Genomic DNA, 17,261 nt, shown 5'->3' on the forward strand with positions numbered 1-17,261 from the left:
ATTTCCTTGCAGAAGAAATTGAATTCTGATGCATCAAAATTCTTTTTAAATTTGTTTTGAAAAAGAAAACTGCTTAAGTTTGTAGTTAACACTTAGATCTTTAACTTAGATCTTGGAGAGTTTTGCAAATATATTGAAGACAGTACCTAAATTACTGTGTAAGCATAAAGCCAGTTGCAGTGACTACACCTACGCAGATAAAAAGGAAATTGAGGAGTATAAAGAGAATGTTTATTTCGTATTTTTTAAAAAAAATACATCCTTCAAAAAAGTGCATTTGTAATCCCAGAAAAATATTTTCTGTTTTTAATTTAGTGGTATTTATATTTTTCTTAATTTCTCTTCCTGCTTCTTACACATGGATATAGTGTTAAAATGCAATAGAGCTAAGGAAACACACTTGAATAAAAAAATACAGTTTCTTTTTCTCCAATCCAAGTAGTTCCTTCTGTTCAGAAATCCAGACACTGAACTAATACTGTCCACTCTCATTATGAGACTCTAACTCCAAATCTGTGATATTGTATTATGCACCTGCTATTTACAATACAAATGTATAAACCAGTGACTAAACACCACAGTTCAGAGAATCTGTTCAATGTATGAAAGTGAGTTAAAAGGGAAAAGAATAGTAATCCTTATTGACTAGTTTATGCTAAATTGTAATAAGTTATTAAAACTGATTTTACAAATTTTTATTGCAACCGCAATTGTGTATGCATATATATTGTTTGAAATTTATATTTCTCTTAATGATATATATGTAATAAAACTCAGAAGATATAAATATAAATTGTGAATTTAACAAGTCTAAAGATGAAAGCTTATCAGCAATTCTGGTATTCAAAAAGAAACCTATTTTTATATTGCAAAGGTCGCATTTTATACTTTTATACAAATGAAAATTAATGCACCGCTTGAAATTCCAAAGCTAAAATTTAAAATTATGAATAAACACTTTATCTTAAATAGAAAATTGCAAGTCAACTTAACAAGCTACCATATGATTTAAGTGTGAATTTGAGAAGTCCTCATTTTAAAACTTTCCCCTTGTACTAATAAAGTGAGAAAGTGAATTTAATTGTTTCTGTGGTTTGGAGTGTAAAGAAAGCTTATCAAACCTGGAAATGAAATAATTTGATGCAGTTAGGTTTAATTACACACTATCATGATTTTTATTTCCCCAAAGTGATCTTGACCTAAGTGTTTTACTTTGAATTCTCTTTTTCTGATATTAATATATTCTCCCCAATTCTTTGGTATCCTTTTTACCTAAAAAATGTGTGTGTGTGTGTGTGTGTGTATGCACAGTTTTTAAACGTTTGTATGTAGTTTTCATTCTGATATACTTTTTTGTACTGCATATATAATTTTAAAAATTAATTTGAATAATGTTTAAATTAATGGATAATTTAAATAATTTATATTTACTGAAAAAACAATATATTTGTTCCACCTTTGTCATCTTATTTTTTCTTTCCACTTTCATTGTATTTTCTTTGTTTTCCTACTCTATCAAGGGAATGCTTTATTTATCTTTCCTAATAGTCTTAGGGAAGATGTCCTGTATTCTTTTTTTCCTGTAGTAGTTTCTTTTATGTGTTCCAAGTAATAATATTTAGATTATAACTTGCTAATTATAAAATTCATGTATAAAATATTATTTATTTGTTCAGCCATTTATCCATCTATTATTTATTTAAAGCATTATTATCTTTTATGTACCAGATGTTTTGCTAGACACTGGGGATGGAACTGTAAATACAAACTGCCCTTAATATCAATAGTTTCATTGAGAATTTCCACATTTAAATTGATTTTTATAGTATTGTGAGGTAGATAAAATGAAAGACTAATTCTTCAAACAAAACAGTTCCTTACCTCTAAACATGGCTATTTGTTACTACATTATTTTAAGATTATTTAGAGGATTATGTCACTATTATCACATCCAAGGGACATTTGGGTCTTCCTGAAGGTTTCCCTTGAAGAATGAATAGGAATGAGCCCTATTTGAGGGGGGTCTCAGTTGGGAGCAACGAAACGACAGAGGACCTTGTATTCCAAAGCCAAGAATACCAGTGGGATGTGAGTAGGAAACAGCAAATAACAACAGGAGAGAACATTGTGTCTTCCATTTTGATCCTTCAGAATCCTATTCATGGTTCAGGTCTAACTAAGAGTACTTGGTTCTCCTGAGACTAGGCGGGACACACAGGCGCTTCTATGACACCCACTCTAACTCTACCATTATAATGGTAGAGTTATAATGACCTGAGAAGTCCTTGAAGAGCATGCTTATTCCCATGTTCAACCTGTGTTTCCTTGCTATCCCAAATCAAGTTACCTTTTGACAAATCTGATTGCTCTCTCTTGGGATCATATGTGATGCAGAATTTCCATGTGACTATTTTCCCTATTTGATGATGATGATGTTAAAATAGTCATTTTTTTTAATGGAGGGGAGAATTAATATTTCCTTTGAGGGAACACAGAAGAGAATTTATTTAGTGGCAAATTCAATTGCTTTCCATGATGTTAACTTTTGTAAATGCCCAAATTGCTGTCAGTCTGAGAATATACAAATATAGGTATTGAGTACTTAAAATGTGGTAGTATGTCTTACCATGCTATCTCCTTCATTTTCCCAGCAAAAGGTTTTCTTTTGTTCTTGATAAATTCTAATATACATATGCAATTTTCACAATTACATCTTGAGGAATCCTCACAAACTGAAACTCCTATGCCTCACGACTGTCTATAAAAAAAGAATATTCGCAGCTCTTTAAAAGACCCCTCTACATATGCTTCCTTCCAGTTTCCACTCTCTTCTACCTAGGGAGAACATTCTCCTGTTGCTAACAGCACGGATTTAGCTTGATCCATTTTTGTATTTATATAAATGGCATCAAATATGACACACTATTTTGTGTCTTGTTTTTAAATTAAACACTGTGAGATTTATCCATATTGTGCATGCAGTTACAGATTGTTTATTCTCATTGTTATCTAGAATTTCATTGTGGGAAGGTACAAAATTTTATTTACCCATTCTAACATTAATGGACATTTAAGTATTCCAGTTTTTGATTACTAATATATTACAATTGTGTTGCAATAAACATTCTTGTAAATATGTTCTGGTAAAAATATGTGCACATTTTTGTTAGGAATATAACTAATGGCCGTACACATATTCATCTTTACCAGATAAGCCCAAAATAGTTCAACTCTACACTCCTACCAGCAGTTGTTCCATATTTTTGCCAATACTTGGTATTTTTAGTCTTTTTCATTTGAGTTATTTAGTTTGATATGTATTGCTATGTCATGAGAGATTCAATTTCCACTTATTTTCCTAATGACTAGAAAAGTTGGTGCCTCCTTACATGTTTATTGGTATTTTTTATTCTTCTTTGGTGAAATGTATAAGTAATCTGTTCCTTCCCACGCTTTTATTGTTATTGTGGGAGTATTTCATATATTTTGGATATGAAATTTTTGTTGACTATATGCTTAGCAACTATCCTCTCTTCATCTGTGGCTTGTCTTTTCACTTTTAGCAGTGTCTTTCAAATAAAACTTAATTGTAACAATTTAATCTTTTTTTAATGAGTAGCGATTTTTGTGTCCTGTTTTCAAATCTTTGCCTACTCCAAATACCAAAGATGTGTGTTTTGTATTTCATATTTAACTCTAATATTTTTCTAAGATTGTTTTTGTGTATTACATGATTCAGGGAACAAGGTGTGTTTCTTTTCTCTCCCCACATATATCCTTTGATATCAGGAATATTTATTGAAAATACCATTTTTTTAAAAGTAAGCTCTAACCCAACTTGGGGCTTGAATTTATGGCCCCGAGGTCAAGAGTCACAAACTCTACAAACTAAGGTAGCCAGGACCCCTTGAAAATGCCATTTTTGTTCATAATGTGTTTCCTTTGTCACAAATTAAATGGCTTCATGTGTGTTTCAGTATTTGGTTTCTGGACTCTATTTCTTACAATAGTATTTTTATCTGTCTTTAAAATATAGGTAATCTATTTTTTTAAGGAAGTTACAGAAATCATCTACATGTATACCTTTAGGAATTGGAAAGATGGGGTTAAAATTCATATATTTCACCAACACACTATTCTTATTGTACTGACCTGATCTTAGAGACATTGAAAAAGCAAAGACACCTCATGGAGATCAAGTGAATTACAAAAGTTAGCTCTGGGGTCAAGGTGTTCTGTCTAATAAATTGAGGGAATTTTTAGCATATTCGTTGACAAATTTCTATTTAAAATGATAGGCACCTTTTCCAATTTCTTTTTTTTTTATTTTATTATGTTATGTTAGTCACCGTACAATACACCTTTTCTAATTTCTGGTCATTGTAGGATTACTGGGAAGGTGGTTAATGGAAACCAATCGGGTTGTTTTAGAAACTTGGCCAGAGTTCCTTTCCTTTCAGGAAGCAGAAATCTTCCATAAGTTGCTTGCTGTTGGAATCCGCTAACTAAATGATGACCTGCCATTCTAATCAGCTTCCATCTCTCATTAATTATTTCCCTTACCTGTTGAGCAGAGACTACAATATCAAAGTTTTCCACATCCTTCTGCCCTCTCTTCTGGGGACAGGCTGGGTGGTGGAGAATATTCCCGCAAGGGGCAAGAGGAGGATTCTGACTTTCTCACTGCTTAGTAAGTCTTCCGAGCAGGAGTTCACTCCTGACCCTCTGCATTCTTGTGAATTCTTTGTTACTTACTCTCCATTATCAAGGAATTCCCTATTATCTGGTAACTACAAGAGTCTTTATGATCTAGCCCCTGGGCAAATGTCCAGCTTATCATTTTTTCCCCTTCATACTGGTGAATTCTCACAGACTTGATTGTTTCAATTTCTTTTTGTTTGCTGGCTTGTTTTTGTTTTGATTTCTATACTTTTACATATTGACTTTCCTCTCTGGGATTCCTCTTATAAATGTATCTCCCTTATACCTTGTCTTCCTTCAAAATAGATATCAAAACCTTCTCTTCATTATGGTCCTTTCAGACAATCACTAATGCCTCCTCCAAACACTCCAAAAATGCACATGTACTTTACTAATGTAGGGCTTATTTTGGACCTTGCACATACTTTTTTTGTTTGTTTGTTTGTTTTGTTTTTTTTTAATTTTTATTGTTATGTTAATCACCATACATTACATCATTAGTTTTGGATGTAGCGTTCCATGATTCATTGTTTGTGCATAACACCCGGTGCTCCCCACAGAATGTGCCCTCTTTAATACCCATCACCAGGCTAACCCATCCCCCCAGCCCCCTCCCCTCTAAAACCCTCAGTTTGTTTTTCAGAGTCCATCGTTTCTCATGGTTCGTTTCCCCCTCCGATTCCCCCCCTTCATTCTTCCCCTCCTGCTATCCTCTTCTTTTTTTTTTCTTAACATATATTGCATTATTTGTTTCAGAGGTACAGATCTGTGATTCAACAGTCTTGCACAATTCACAGCACTTGCCATAACACATACCCTCCCCAGTGTCTATCACCCAGCCACCCCATCCCTCCCACACGCCCACCACTCCAGCAACTCTCAGTTTGTTTCCTGAGATTAAGAATTCCTCATATTGGTGAGGTCATATGATACATGTCTTCCTCTGACTGACTTATTTCACTCAGCATAACACCCTCCAGTTCCATCCACATCGTTGCAAATGGCAAGATCTCATTCCTTTTGATGGCTGCATAATATTCCATTGTGTATATATACCACATCTTCTTTATCCATTCATCTGTCGATGGACATCTTGGACCTTGCACATACTTCTATTACAGTTTTTGTTACATTTCTTGTGATTGTGCGCCCTTTGGTCTCTTCAATAAACTCTGAATTCTTTAAAGGATGAAATTGGGTCTGGTTCCCCACATCATCACATTGAAAGTGCTTAGGAAATATTTATGAGAAAGGCAGAGATTAACGAAAGAATGAGATGCCATTTATCTACCCCCAATATTTAGTTAACTTGAAAATGATGTTTAGTTGTGAGTACAGAATTTGGGATTAATGAATTTTTCTCTTGGATACAAATGAATTTGACGTGTGGCTAGAAATATTCAATTTTCATTTATAATAGCTCCCACTAGAACCCAACTACAATGGGTTCCATTGCTAATGTTAGGAAAAAATGTAAACCAGTCAGGAAGAATAGATGAGTACAATAAAAATCGGCGATGTCAACATCTTATTGAATCATAAGTTTTACTGGAGTAACTAGCATAACTGAGGAAAAATGTATCCTTGCCTTTAATAATAATATGAAGGTACTATTTGTTTTCCTTATTCATTTTCTGTTTTGCCACAGACACCAGATAATCTCAGAGGGCAATGTCTGAAGGAAAAACAGGAAGATTGGTAGAAAGACAGAAGGAAAGATTTGCCACCAGTGATAGGTTCAGCATCTGAAGCAACATTAGCTGCTCTCTAGATTTAATTGGAAATTTATTCTGAATACAAATTTAAAGGCATTCCTATAAATGCATATAGACCAGCTATGGGACAAAAATGAGGTGTCTTAAAAGTGAGAAGAGTGAATTAAAAATTTTCCTGAATTGGGAGACTCCAACTCCATTGGGGAATAAATGATTTAACATTTACAAATGCTTCAAGCAGTACCTTGGTAATCAAAGTAATTATTGGCCATCAATTAACAATATGAATATAAAATAATCATATCTGTTGGGTCATTGGTGATGTAATCAAAGAACTCTATGATCACATCAGTAGGTAGACACATAGTTATTAATAAGTAAGTAAGGTATTCTAACTAAAATCCCTTAGAGAATTCACAGTTGATTATAAATCTATCGGGATTGGAATCTTTAAAAAAATAATGTAGGATCAGTATCTGTGGTGAGAACTTGGATTGCTTAATAAGAATTTATTAGGTGAATAGATACTTTAATTAATAAACAACAAATATACAAACAAAAACCTACTCCTTGACTCTCAGAAAATTTGATCATTAAAATGCACTATGGAATTTTAAGACGTGGGTGTGAGAGGAGGACAGTAGCCATAAAGTATATTTTTCTTCTCTTTTTCTTACTCTAGAAAACACACATGAATTTTAGGCCTAATTGATCATGCTAATGTTGAATAAAACAAACTGGACCCCAGCCTCATTCATTCTTAGTGGAGTCCCTGGACTGGAAGATATACACATCTGGATTTCCTTCCCATTCTTCTCCATGTATGTGGTGGCTATGGTAGGGAATTGTGGGCTGCTCTACCTCATCCACTATGAGAAATCATTGCACAGACCCATGTATTACTTTCTAGCCATGCTTTCCATAACTGATATTGTCATGTGCACTAGTACAATCCCTAAGGCTCTCTACATCTTCTGGTTTCATCTCAAGGAAATTGGCTTTGATGAATGTCTGGTCCAGATGTTCTTCATCCATACCTTCACAGGGATGGAGTCTGGGGTGCTCATGCTAATGGCCCTGGACCGCTACGTGGCTATCTGCTACCCGCTGCGCTACTCTACTATCCTCACCAATCCTGTCATTGCAAAAGTTGGGCTTGCTACTTTCCTGAGAGGGGTGTTGCTCATCATTCCTTTCACTTTCCTCACCAAGCGCCTGCCCTACTGCAGAGGGAATATAATCCCCCACACCTACTGTGACCACATGTCTATAACCAAATTATCCTGTGGCAATGTCAAGGTCAATGCCATCTATGGTCTGACGGTTGCCCTCCTAGTTGGGGGCTTTGACATCCTGTGCATCACAATCTCCTACACCATGATCCTCCGGGCAGTGGTCAGCCTCTCTTCAGCAGATGCTCGACAGAAGGCCTTCAGCACCTGCACTGCCCACATCTGTGCCATTGTTTTCTCCTACAGCCCAGCCTTCTTCTGCTTCTTTTCCCACCGCTTTGGGGGCCACACAGTCCCTCCATCTTGCCACATCATTGTGGCCAATATTTATCTGCTCTTGCCTCCTGCTATGAACCCTATTGTCTATGGGGTGAAAACCAAGCAAATACGAGACTGTGTCATAAGGACCCTTTCAGGTTCTAAGGATGTCAAATCCCATGACATATAAATGAGACATTTAAAAAAAAAAAAAAAGACATTTCCAAGACAGAGAGGAGATCCTGTTTAGGCAAGAGGTGTAAAATATTTCTGGAAATACTATTTTAGTCATGAGTTGGAGCTGGTTGTATGATGCATTTCTAAATACATGTCTTGAGAATCTCAACTGGCTTGCTAACCAATCTTTCTATGATTATTTTTCCTTCTCAGTCCTGTAAGAAGGAATACATACCTTTGAACAAACCTTAATTAACCCACTTTCATTAAAAAAATAAAGTAAGAGTAGGTGATCCTGTTTCCAAATAGCTATTATAATTTCTACATTGAGAACCAGTTGTTTCTTTCCTCTGGAAAATATGTGCTATATACTTTAATCACTACTAAAATATGTTTTTTTCAATGACTTCTTCCTGAAAGAGAAGCTATAAATTAACCTATGTATGAAGTCATTAATGTAATGAATTTTTAAGTCTCTGGGTATCTGAGAGAATCTGGCTGAATAGGTCTCTCCTAGCCATGACACACACATTTTTTCATTACCGACTAATCTGATATCCAGTTTACTTCAAGAGGACCTTGGAATGTACACAGTCTGGAAGTTCAGGTGGATAGATCTCTTAACCAAACGTAACACACAGTATAATGTTTTATAATCAGCATGAAAGGGATCAAAATCAACTTGTTTCCTCTTATCTGCAATTGAATCTAATAAATAAATTAAATATCTCTTTCTAATATTTAGTATTCTTATAAATTAATGAACAAATGAAAGACTGAAGGAAATAGTACTTTCATATTAATGTCTCATGATCTAAGCCAACTTTTTAAGGAATATAGGATAAGCTGAATTGTTATTCCTATATCTCTCTGTCAATTTATAAGGATACCTATTATCTCTGCCCAGATTGGTATAGTTAACTATACCAATCAAATTGCATTTAGTTATTTAATTAGTCTTTTTTTTACAATCTCACATTTTAAAATCTTACAAAACAACACCATCCTCTAATATATAACCACCTTCCACTTTTTACCCTAGTTCTCTGCTTACTTTGACCTCAAAAGTTCTAGAACAAGTATTGGTTCATAAACTGGCTTTTGTACATAGAGGGCAAGCAGAAACTGAATAGAGAAGCAGACCACTCCAGACTGGTAAGTGACAGTTTTAATAAGCAAGGGAACATACATACAAGACTTGGGTAGTTGCAAGATGATGAGCTCTCTGCACCTGCCCACCAGAATCTTAAGAGTTTATATGGAGGCCTTAACTGAGTTCAGTCACATATACCATTCAGATGGTCTTAGCAGCACATTACTGCCTTAAAGTTGTGTCCTTGAGGTAGCTTCTAGTGTGGGGGAGGTAAGTGGAATGCACAGCCCAAGGACAGGGGAGAGCATGAGGAGCCTACAATTGCCTGGGTCCAGTGCTCAGGTCAACCTGGGGTCATGCCCTCTTGAGGACCTATTCAAAGAAGAAGTTGTCACCATACTTTCTCAACTTGAAATCATTCTCCCCCTAATTGGTCTTTTTGTCAGCACATCCATAACCTGAAATTGCTTTTGTCAATTTCACCAGTGGCTTCCATGTTAGCAAATTAAATAGGCCTCTTTCTGGGCTCATCTAACTCTACCTTTCGGGAATAGCAAATGGAGTTCCGTATTCCTGATAACTTGAAACATTTTCATTATTTTACCTCAGAAGCACTATACATTTTATGATTTTTATCACTCTTGCTTAATAGGAAGACAGACAAATGGCCAACAGGTACGAAAAGATGTTCAACATCACTAATCATCTGAGAATGCAAATCAAAACCACAATGAGATATCATTTCTCATCTTGTTAGAATGGCAACTATAGGATCAATCAAACAAAGTGTTTTAGGTGAGGATGTGGAAAATTTAGAACCCATGTCCACTGCCAGTGGGAATGAAAAATTGTACAGCCACTGTGAAAAATAGTATGGAGGTGCCTTAAGAAATTAAAAATAGAATTACCATCTGATCCAAAAATCACACTTCTGAGTATTTACCCCAAATAGTTGAAAGTAAGATCTCAATGACATATATGTACTCTCATGTTTATTGCAGCAGTATTCACAAAATCCAAAATATAGAGGTAACCTAAAGGTCCATAGATAGATGAATAGGTAAAGAAATATAATATATACATACAAGGTAATATTTTTCAGTCATAAAAAAAGTAAACTGTCATATGCTACATCATGGGTAGCCCTTGAGGATATCATGCTTAGTGAAATAAGTCAGTCACACAAGAACGAATGTTGTTATGATCCCATTTAAATGAGGTATTTTAATGTAGTTAAGCTCATAGAAGTAGAAGGTGGAATGGTAGTTACCTTTATATATTGTAATAAATAATGAAGGGACATACAATATTCATGGATGAAGAGATATCTGTTATCCCAAAACTGATACACAGGTGTGTTGCAATTCCTATAAAAATCCAGGCAAGATTTTTTGTTGATACAGACAAAATTATTCTCAAATTTATTTGGAACATCAAAGGAATAACAATAGCTAAAACAATTGAAAACACATAATGAAATGAGGAAGGAGTCTTTGCAATTTCAAGACTTGCATAGCTACAGTAATCAAGACTGTGGTATTGATAGAGGATAGGTACAAAGAGCAAAGGAACAGAATAGAAAACCTAGAAATAGACACCCACATACATGTCCAAATGATTTTTGACACATAAACAAAACAAATTCAATAAAGGAAATGTAGCCTTTCAATAAAGTCTGCTGGAAGAGTTGGATGTTGCTAGGAAAAACTAAGAACACTATTGACCTAAATCACAAATTAGCTCAAAAGAATGGACTGTGAACATGAGAAATTTGAAGCTGTAAGACATTTCAAAAAGTAATGGGATAAATCTTTCAGATCCAGGACAAAGCAGAATTCTTAGACTTGACACCAAAGCACAATGCAAAAAAAAAAAAAAAAAAAAAGTGAAAAATTAAATCTTTTAAAAAATTTTTTAAAAAATTTTATTCTGCTAAAGACCCTATTAAGAGGATGAAAAGACAAGCTACAGAATGCAAAAAATATTTTTAAGACCTAACCAACACACATATGCAATTACACACACCCACCCACACACACACACACACACACACAGACACACACACACACACACACAGACTCAAGGGTAAAAAAATCTAATTAGAAAATAGACAAAAAATATAAACAGACATTTCATTGATAAGGACATACAAGTGGCAAATAGATAACATAAAAAAACAGTATATGATCTCACTCATATGTGGAATTTAAGAAACAAAAGAGATGAACATAACAGAAGCGAAGGAAAAATAAGATAAAAAGCAGAGGGAAGCAAACCATAAGAGACCCTTAACTATATGGAACAAACTGCCGGTTGCTGGAGGGGAGGTGGGTGGGGGATGGGATAACTGGGTGATGGGCATTAAGGAGTGCACTTGATGTAATGAGCACTGCGTGTTATATGCCATTGATGAATCACTAAATTCTGCCCTTAAAACTAGTAATACACAATATGTTTACTAATTTTAGTTTAAATAAAAAATTTTTAAAAACATTCAAAATCATTAGTCATACACAAATAAAAATTAAAATTGAGATAGAATGTCACTACACAACTATGACAGAGGATAAAATAAAACCTACTAACAGCATGAGATTCTGGCAAGAATATGGAGAAACTGAATCATTAATACATTACTGGTAGGAGTATAAAATGAGACAGGCAGTCTGGAAAATATTTTGGCAGTTGCTTAAAAAAGCAATATTGGAACTATCATACAATTTAGCAGTTACATTACTGGGCATTTATCCCAGAGAAATACTTGTGTTCACACAAAAACCAGTGTTTGACACTGTGAGTGACATAAGTGAAAATGGCAAAACAGCAATATTAAAAAGTTTGTCCCAAATAAAAGCAATGGATAAACCCTAACAACAAAAAAAAGTCAAACTCAACGTTCTCATCTTCCTGATACTAATTAAAAGTTGGCAGCAATTAGAGGAATGTTTATCCAGAAAAAATAGCTGAGCCACTGTATAAAACAGTATGAAGGTTCCTCAAAATTAAAAACAGAAATTCCATATGATCTAATAATTCCAGTTCTGGGTGTTTATCCAATGAAACCAAAAACACTGATTTGTAATGGTGTATGCATCCTTCTATTTATTGCAGCATTATTTACAGGAGCCAAAATATGGAAGCAACCTAAGTCCATTGACAGATAAATCGATATGGAAGATGTGATACACATCAGCACAAGAAAATATGAAGCCATAAAAAAGGATGAGATCTTGCCATTTGAGACAATATGGATGGATTTAGAGGGTATTATTCTAAGTGAAATAAGTTAGACTGAGAAAGACAAATACATATGATTTCACTTATGTGTGGAATCTTAAAAAAACTAAACAAATGAATTCACAAACAAACAAAAAGCAGAATCAGACCCATAAATACAGAAAACAAACTGATAGTTGCCAGACGGTAAGAAGGTGGGGGGGGGGTTGGCCAAATGAGTGAAGGAGAGTGGGAGATACAGGTTTCCAGTTATGGAATGAGGAAGTCCTGGGAATAAATGGTACAACATAAGGAATGCAGTCAATGATATTGGAATAAATAGTGTTGTGTGGTGACAGAGGATAGCTACACCTGTGGTGAGCATAGCGTAATGTATAGAGATGTTGGATCTCTTATGTCGTACACCTGAAACTTATATAACATTGTGTGTCAACTATAGTCAAATTAAAAAAAGAAAAATAAATCAAAAGAGGTAAAAAATAAAGTGTTTGCACACATGTGTAGAAGCATTTGGGAACAGCTGTATGCTTAACTCATTAAAACTACACTGCATATAAACTCTCTTTCAACCAACATTTTTCATTAAGATCTGGGGCGCTTGGGTGGGTCAGTGGTTGGGTGTCTGTCTCTTGATCTCAGCTTATCTCATGGTCGTGAGTTAAAGCCCTATATTGAGCTCCACAATGGGTGTGGAGCCTACAAAACAAACAAACAAACAAACAAACCAACAAACAAAACCAAGATCTAAGTGTACGTAAACTTAGGTGTAGAAGCATATGGTATTAGCCCTATTGTTAACTCATTGAACCTGCACTGGGCATGTGTCTTTCAAGTAACATCTTCATTGGTTAAGATATGTTTCATAAACTTATGTGTAGAAGCCTGTGGGAATAGATGTATGCTAAACTCATTAAAACTGCACTGCCTGCACCCCAATGTTCATAACAGCAATGTCCACAACAGCCAAACTGTGGAAGGAGCCGAGATGCCCTTCAGCAGATGAATGGATAGAGAAGATGTGGTTCATATATACAATGGAATATTACTCAGCCTTCAGAAAGGATGACTACCCAGGATTTACACTGACATGGATGGAACCGGAGGGTATTATGCTAAGTGAAGTAAGTCAATCAAAGACAATTATCATACAGTTTCATTCATATGTGGAATATAAGAAATAGCTCAAAGGATCATAGGGGAAGGGAGGGAAAACCGAATGGGAAGAAATCGGAGAGGGAGCCAAACCATGAGAGAGACTCAACTCCGGGGAAAAAACTGAGGGTTGTGGAAAGGGAGGTGGGTGGGGAATGGGGTAACTAGGTGATGGGCATTACGGAGGGCACATGATGTTATGAACCCTGGGTGTTATATGCAAATAATGAATCATTGAACACTACACCAAAAACTAATGATGTACTATACGTTGGCTAATTGAATTTAAATTAAAAAAAAAAAGAGAGAGGAAAATAAAAGTTTTATTCTAAAAATAAAACCAAAACTGCACCGCATAGGGGCGCCTAGGTGGCTCCATTAAGCTCCTTCACCTCAGCTCAAGATTCTGAGGTCCTGGGATCCAGCCCCCTGTTGGGGCATCCTGCTCAGTGGGGGAGACTGCTACTCTGTCCCCCTCTGACTGCTGACTCTGCCCACTGCTCGTGCTCTCACTCACTCTCGTTCTCTCTCAAATGAATAAATTTTAAAAAATCTTCTTAAAAAATAAAAACTACCTTGCACAAAAACAAATAAATAAAGCCAAAAAACAGCTGAATCTCAGTGAGAGCTGTGTGACTTTTTAAAAATTTTCATAAAGTTCAATTAATATGAAATTCACTATTTTTAAAAGATTTATTTATTTATATTAGAGAGAGAGCACGAGTGGAAGGAGGGGTAGAGGGAGGTAATCTTCAAGTGGATTCCCCACTGAGCACAGAGCCTGAGGCAGGACTTTGGGTCAGGACCCTTGAGATCACAACTCTTCAGATCATGACCTGAGCCCAAACCAACAGTGAGATGCTTAACAACTAAGCCAACCAGGAGCCCCCCAAATTTACCATTTTAATGATATTCAATGTACTATTCAGTGGCTTTAGTACCTTCACAGTGCTGTGCCATCATCACCACTATCTAATTCCAGAATATTTTAGTCATCTCCCTAAAAGAGCCTATACATTTTAAGCAGTCACCTCCTTACCCTGCCCACGGCAACCAAAAATTTACTTTGTATTCTATGGATTTGTCTCTTCTTAATATTTCATATAAATGGAATAACACAATATGTGGCTGTCTCTGAATTGTTTGACCCAGCATAAAGTTTTCAAGGTTCGTGTTGTTTAACTTCTTTTTTATACTTACTATACTGACTTGGAAATGACTAAGTACTCAGTGATGTTATTGAATTAGAGACATTAAAAAATAAGTGAATAAAAGAAGAAATGGATGGATGTGTGAGGGACTAAAACAGTCCGTGTAAGTGCTTTCACCATGTGTCCTACAAGGCCATACATGGAAAGAAAACTCTGCAGTATTAAAATCACTCACTTCTACTAAAATTTGGTTCAATTCCTCTCCATTAAGTACATGTTCACACATGTGTGCATGCACACACACATACATACGTGCATATGAAATAAGTCACTTAAATATCATATAGCAGTAAGAATGGAGAGCTTCGACACTTTTCCTCCTCCCATAAGGTTAGTTTGTTTGCTACACAAGCATCTGTGTCTAATTTTTGTACTATCCCTTTAGGACATATAGGACATCTTTCTTAAACACCCAATACACTAGTACAGGTATCATGGGACTTAGAAATTGAGGGCTGTGCACGTACATATAGCCTATGCTTTTGAACTAAGATCCTGATCACCTGGACCAGACTGCATTCAGCTCATTATCTGCTATCCAGAACCTAAGGTATTAAAGGAACACAAAAGGGGGACTCGAGACAGGATTTTTTTTTTCTTTCTTTCTTTTTTTGACAGAAAGATAAAGTAGAGGCGTTGAATGTGTGTGAATTGTTTGATATTCTCAGAAACACAGATTTGAGTGCATTCACCATGTTTGAAGGCTGGAGTGTTGTGGGAGGCTGGGAGGTTACAAAATGTTTGTTTCCCCAATTCTTGGATTGTAATTCAGTGTAATTTTGCATCGTGATTATGAATATCTATGTCATTTCCCTAACCAAGTGGGAATCACTGGTTCTGTTGAACTGGAAGTCAGGTATGAATCATGCTCATGACAAGAAAAAATGGGGAAGAACTAGGAGAATAGTTCTCAGTCATGGTCAAGACACTCTTGCTTCTTACCTGCCCTCCCCTTGTTCTCAGAAAGAGAACCTAATTTTTCTTGGTTCATTTCTAGAGAGATTAGTTAAGACTGTATTTCATCCATTTGAGATAACAACCCTTGCCTGGAGGGACTCCCTGTGGTATAAGAGAAAACCATGGGTTTTAGAGATTTAGGACAGTCTAAGGAGAAAACAAGCTTATTTTAGGGAATGACAATAGACCAAAGATGATACCAAAGCTGCGCTTTACAAATAACATACATGTATTAATGTTACTATTCCAAAATACCCGTCTACACCCATGACATAGTATTAGTTAATTTTCCTTGTTAGAACAATTAAGTTATGATGTATTGAAATAATTTTAAATCTGTTTTGGAAATTTCCTTATTTTGTAGATAGTACTATATTACCTGTATATAAGCATGGACCTTTGGCAGTTTTGCAAATGAATTAAACATGGGACCTGAAATTATTGTGTAACATGAAAGTCAGTTTTAGTAGTTAAAGACATATCTATAAAAAAAAAGCACAAGAGATATATGTAGGATATTTATTTCATATTTAGGAAAGATATTCTGTAGAACACAGCACAAGGAATCTCAAAAATATATTGCCTATTTTAAAATTATGGATACCTATACTTTTCCTAAATTTATCTCCTTCTGTTGTACAGATACATAAAGACTTGACTATTTGAATGTATTAAGGAGAATTGAGTAGTGATATTATTTTTTCAACAACTTATGGTAATTTATTGTATACCAGTCAAATATTTATCAAAATAAATTTCAATATCTATTTTATTTTAATAAGAAACATATATAGATGGATAAACATATATGCACTTTTATATATATGATTTTTATAGTTTTTAAAATTTCCATTCATGATATATGTGAAATTAATAAAAAATATTGTGTATTCAAACATAATGTACACATTTACAAGCCCTATGGAATGAAACTTGATGGCAATTTTTTTATTCATGGAAACACAATACTATAAGCCCATAGTGGTTTTTTTTTTTCTCCAAAATGCAAATTGTAAGGCTTTTGTTAGACTTGTATTACTAGTTGAAGACCATATCAATGACACTACAATAAGAAACTAAGGAGCAGTTAATAAGCTGTGACATAATTTAAGAATCTCATTTTACTATTTATTTATTTACTTACTTATTTTTAAGTGTCTTGTTTTAAAAATCTGTGTACTAACAAAGTGAGCCAGAGAATTACATCAGCACTGTGTAATGTTTTGGTTGTGGAGAAACTTTGCCAAAACTACAGATAAAACAACTTGGTATATCAGCTTTCGTTGCACTGCTTCACGCCTTTCTTTTATTTTTCTCCAGTGTGATCTTGATCCAATATTTTCTTGCTTTTATTTCTGCATTATCTAAGTGTAATAGTTTATCCAAAATTTTTGCTGTGTTTTGTTATTTTGGTTATTTGGTATTTTTTTCTATTTACAAAACAAAAGTGTCTGCATACTTTGAGTGTGGTATACTTTCTGATATACCTCTTCTTAAAACAATACTTTTAATGGATGCCCTCATTGGC

General features: G+C 34.9%; 1 protein-coding gene across 1 annotated transcript; it reads left to right on the top strand.

Moving 5' to 3' along the window:
- Positions 1-7,130: 7,130 nt before the first annotated feature.
- LOC113914890 (olfactory receptor 52N4) lies at positions 7,131-8,096 on the top strand. Its single transcript, XM_027580505.1, has one exon. It carries the CDS (start codon positions 7,131-7,133, stop codon positions 8,094-8,096), a length of 966 nt encoding a protein of 321 aa, XP_027436306.1.
- Positions 8,097-17,261: the final 9,165 nt, after the last annotated feature.

This window comes from Zalophus californianus, chromosome 11 (genome assembly GCF_009762305.2).
Source record: "Zalophus californianus isolate mZalCal1 chromosome 11, mZalCal1.pri.v2, whole genome shotgun sequence".
NCBI classification, from domain to species: domain Eukaryota; kingdom Metazoa; phylum Chordata; class Mammalia; order Carnivora; family Otariidae; genus Zalophus; species Zalophus californianus.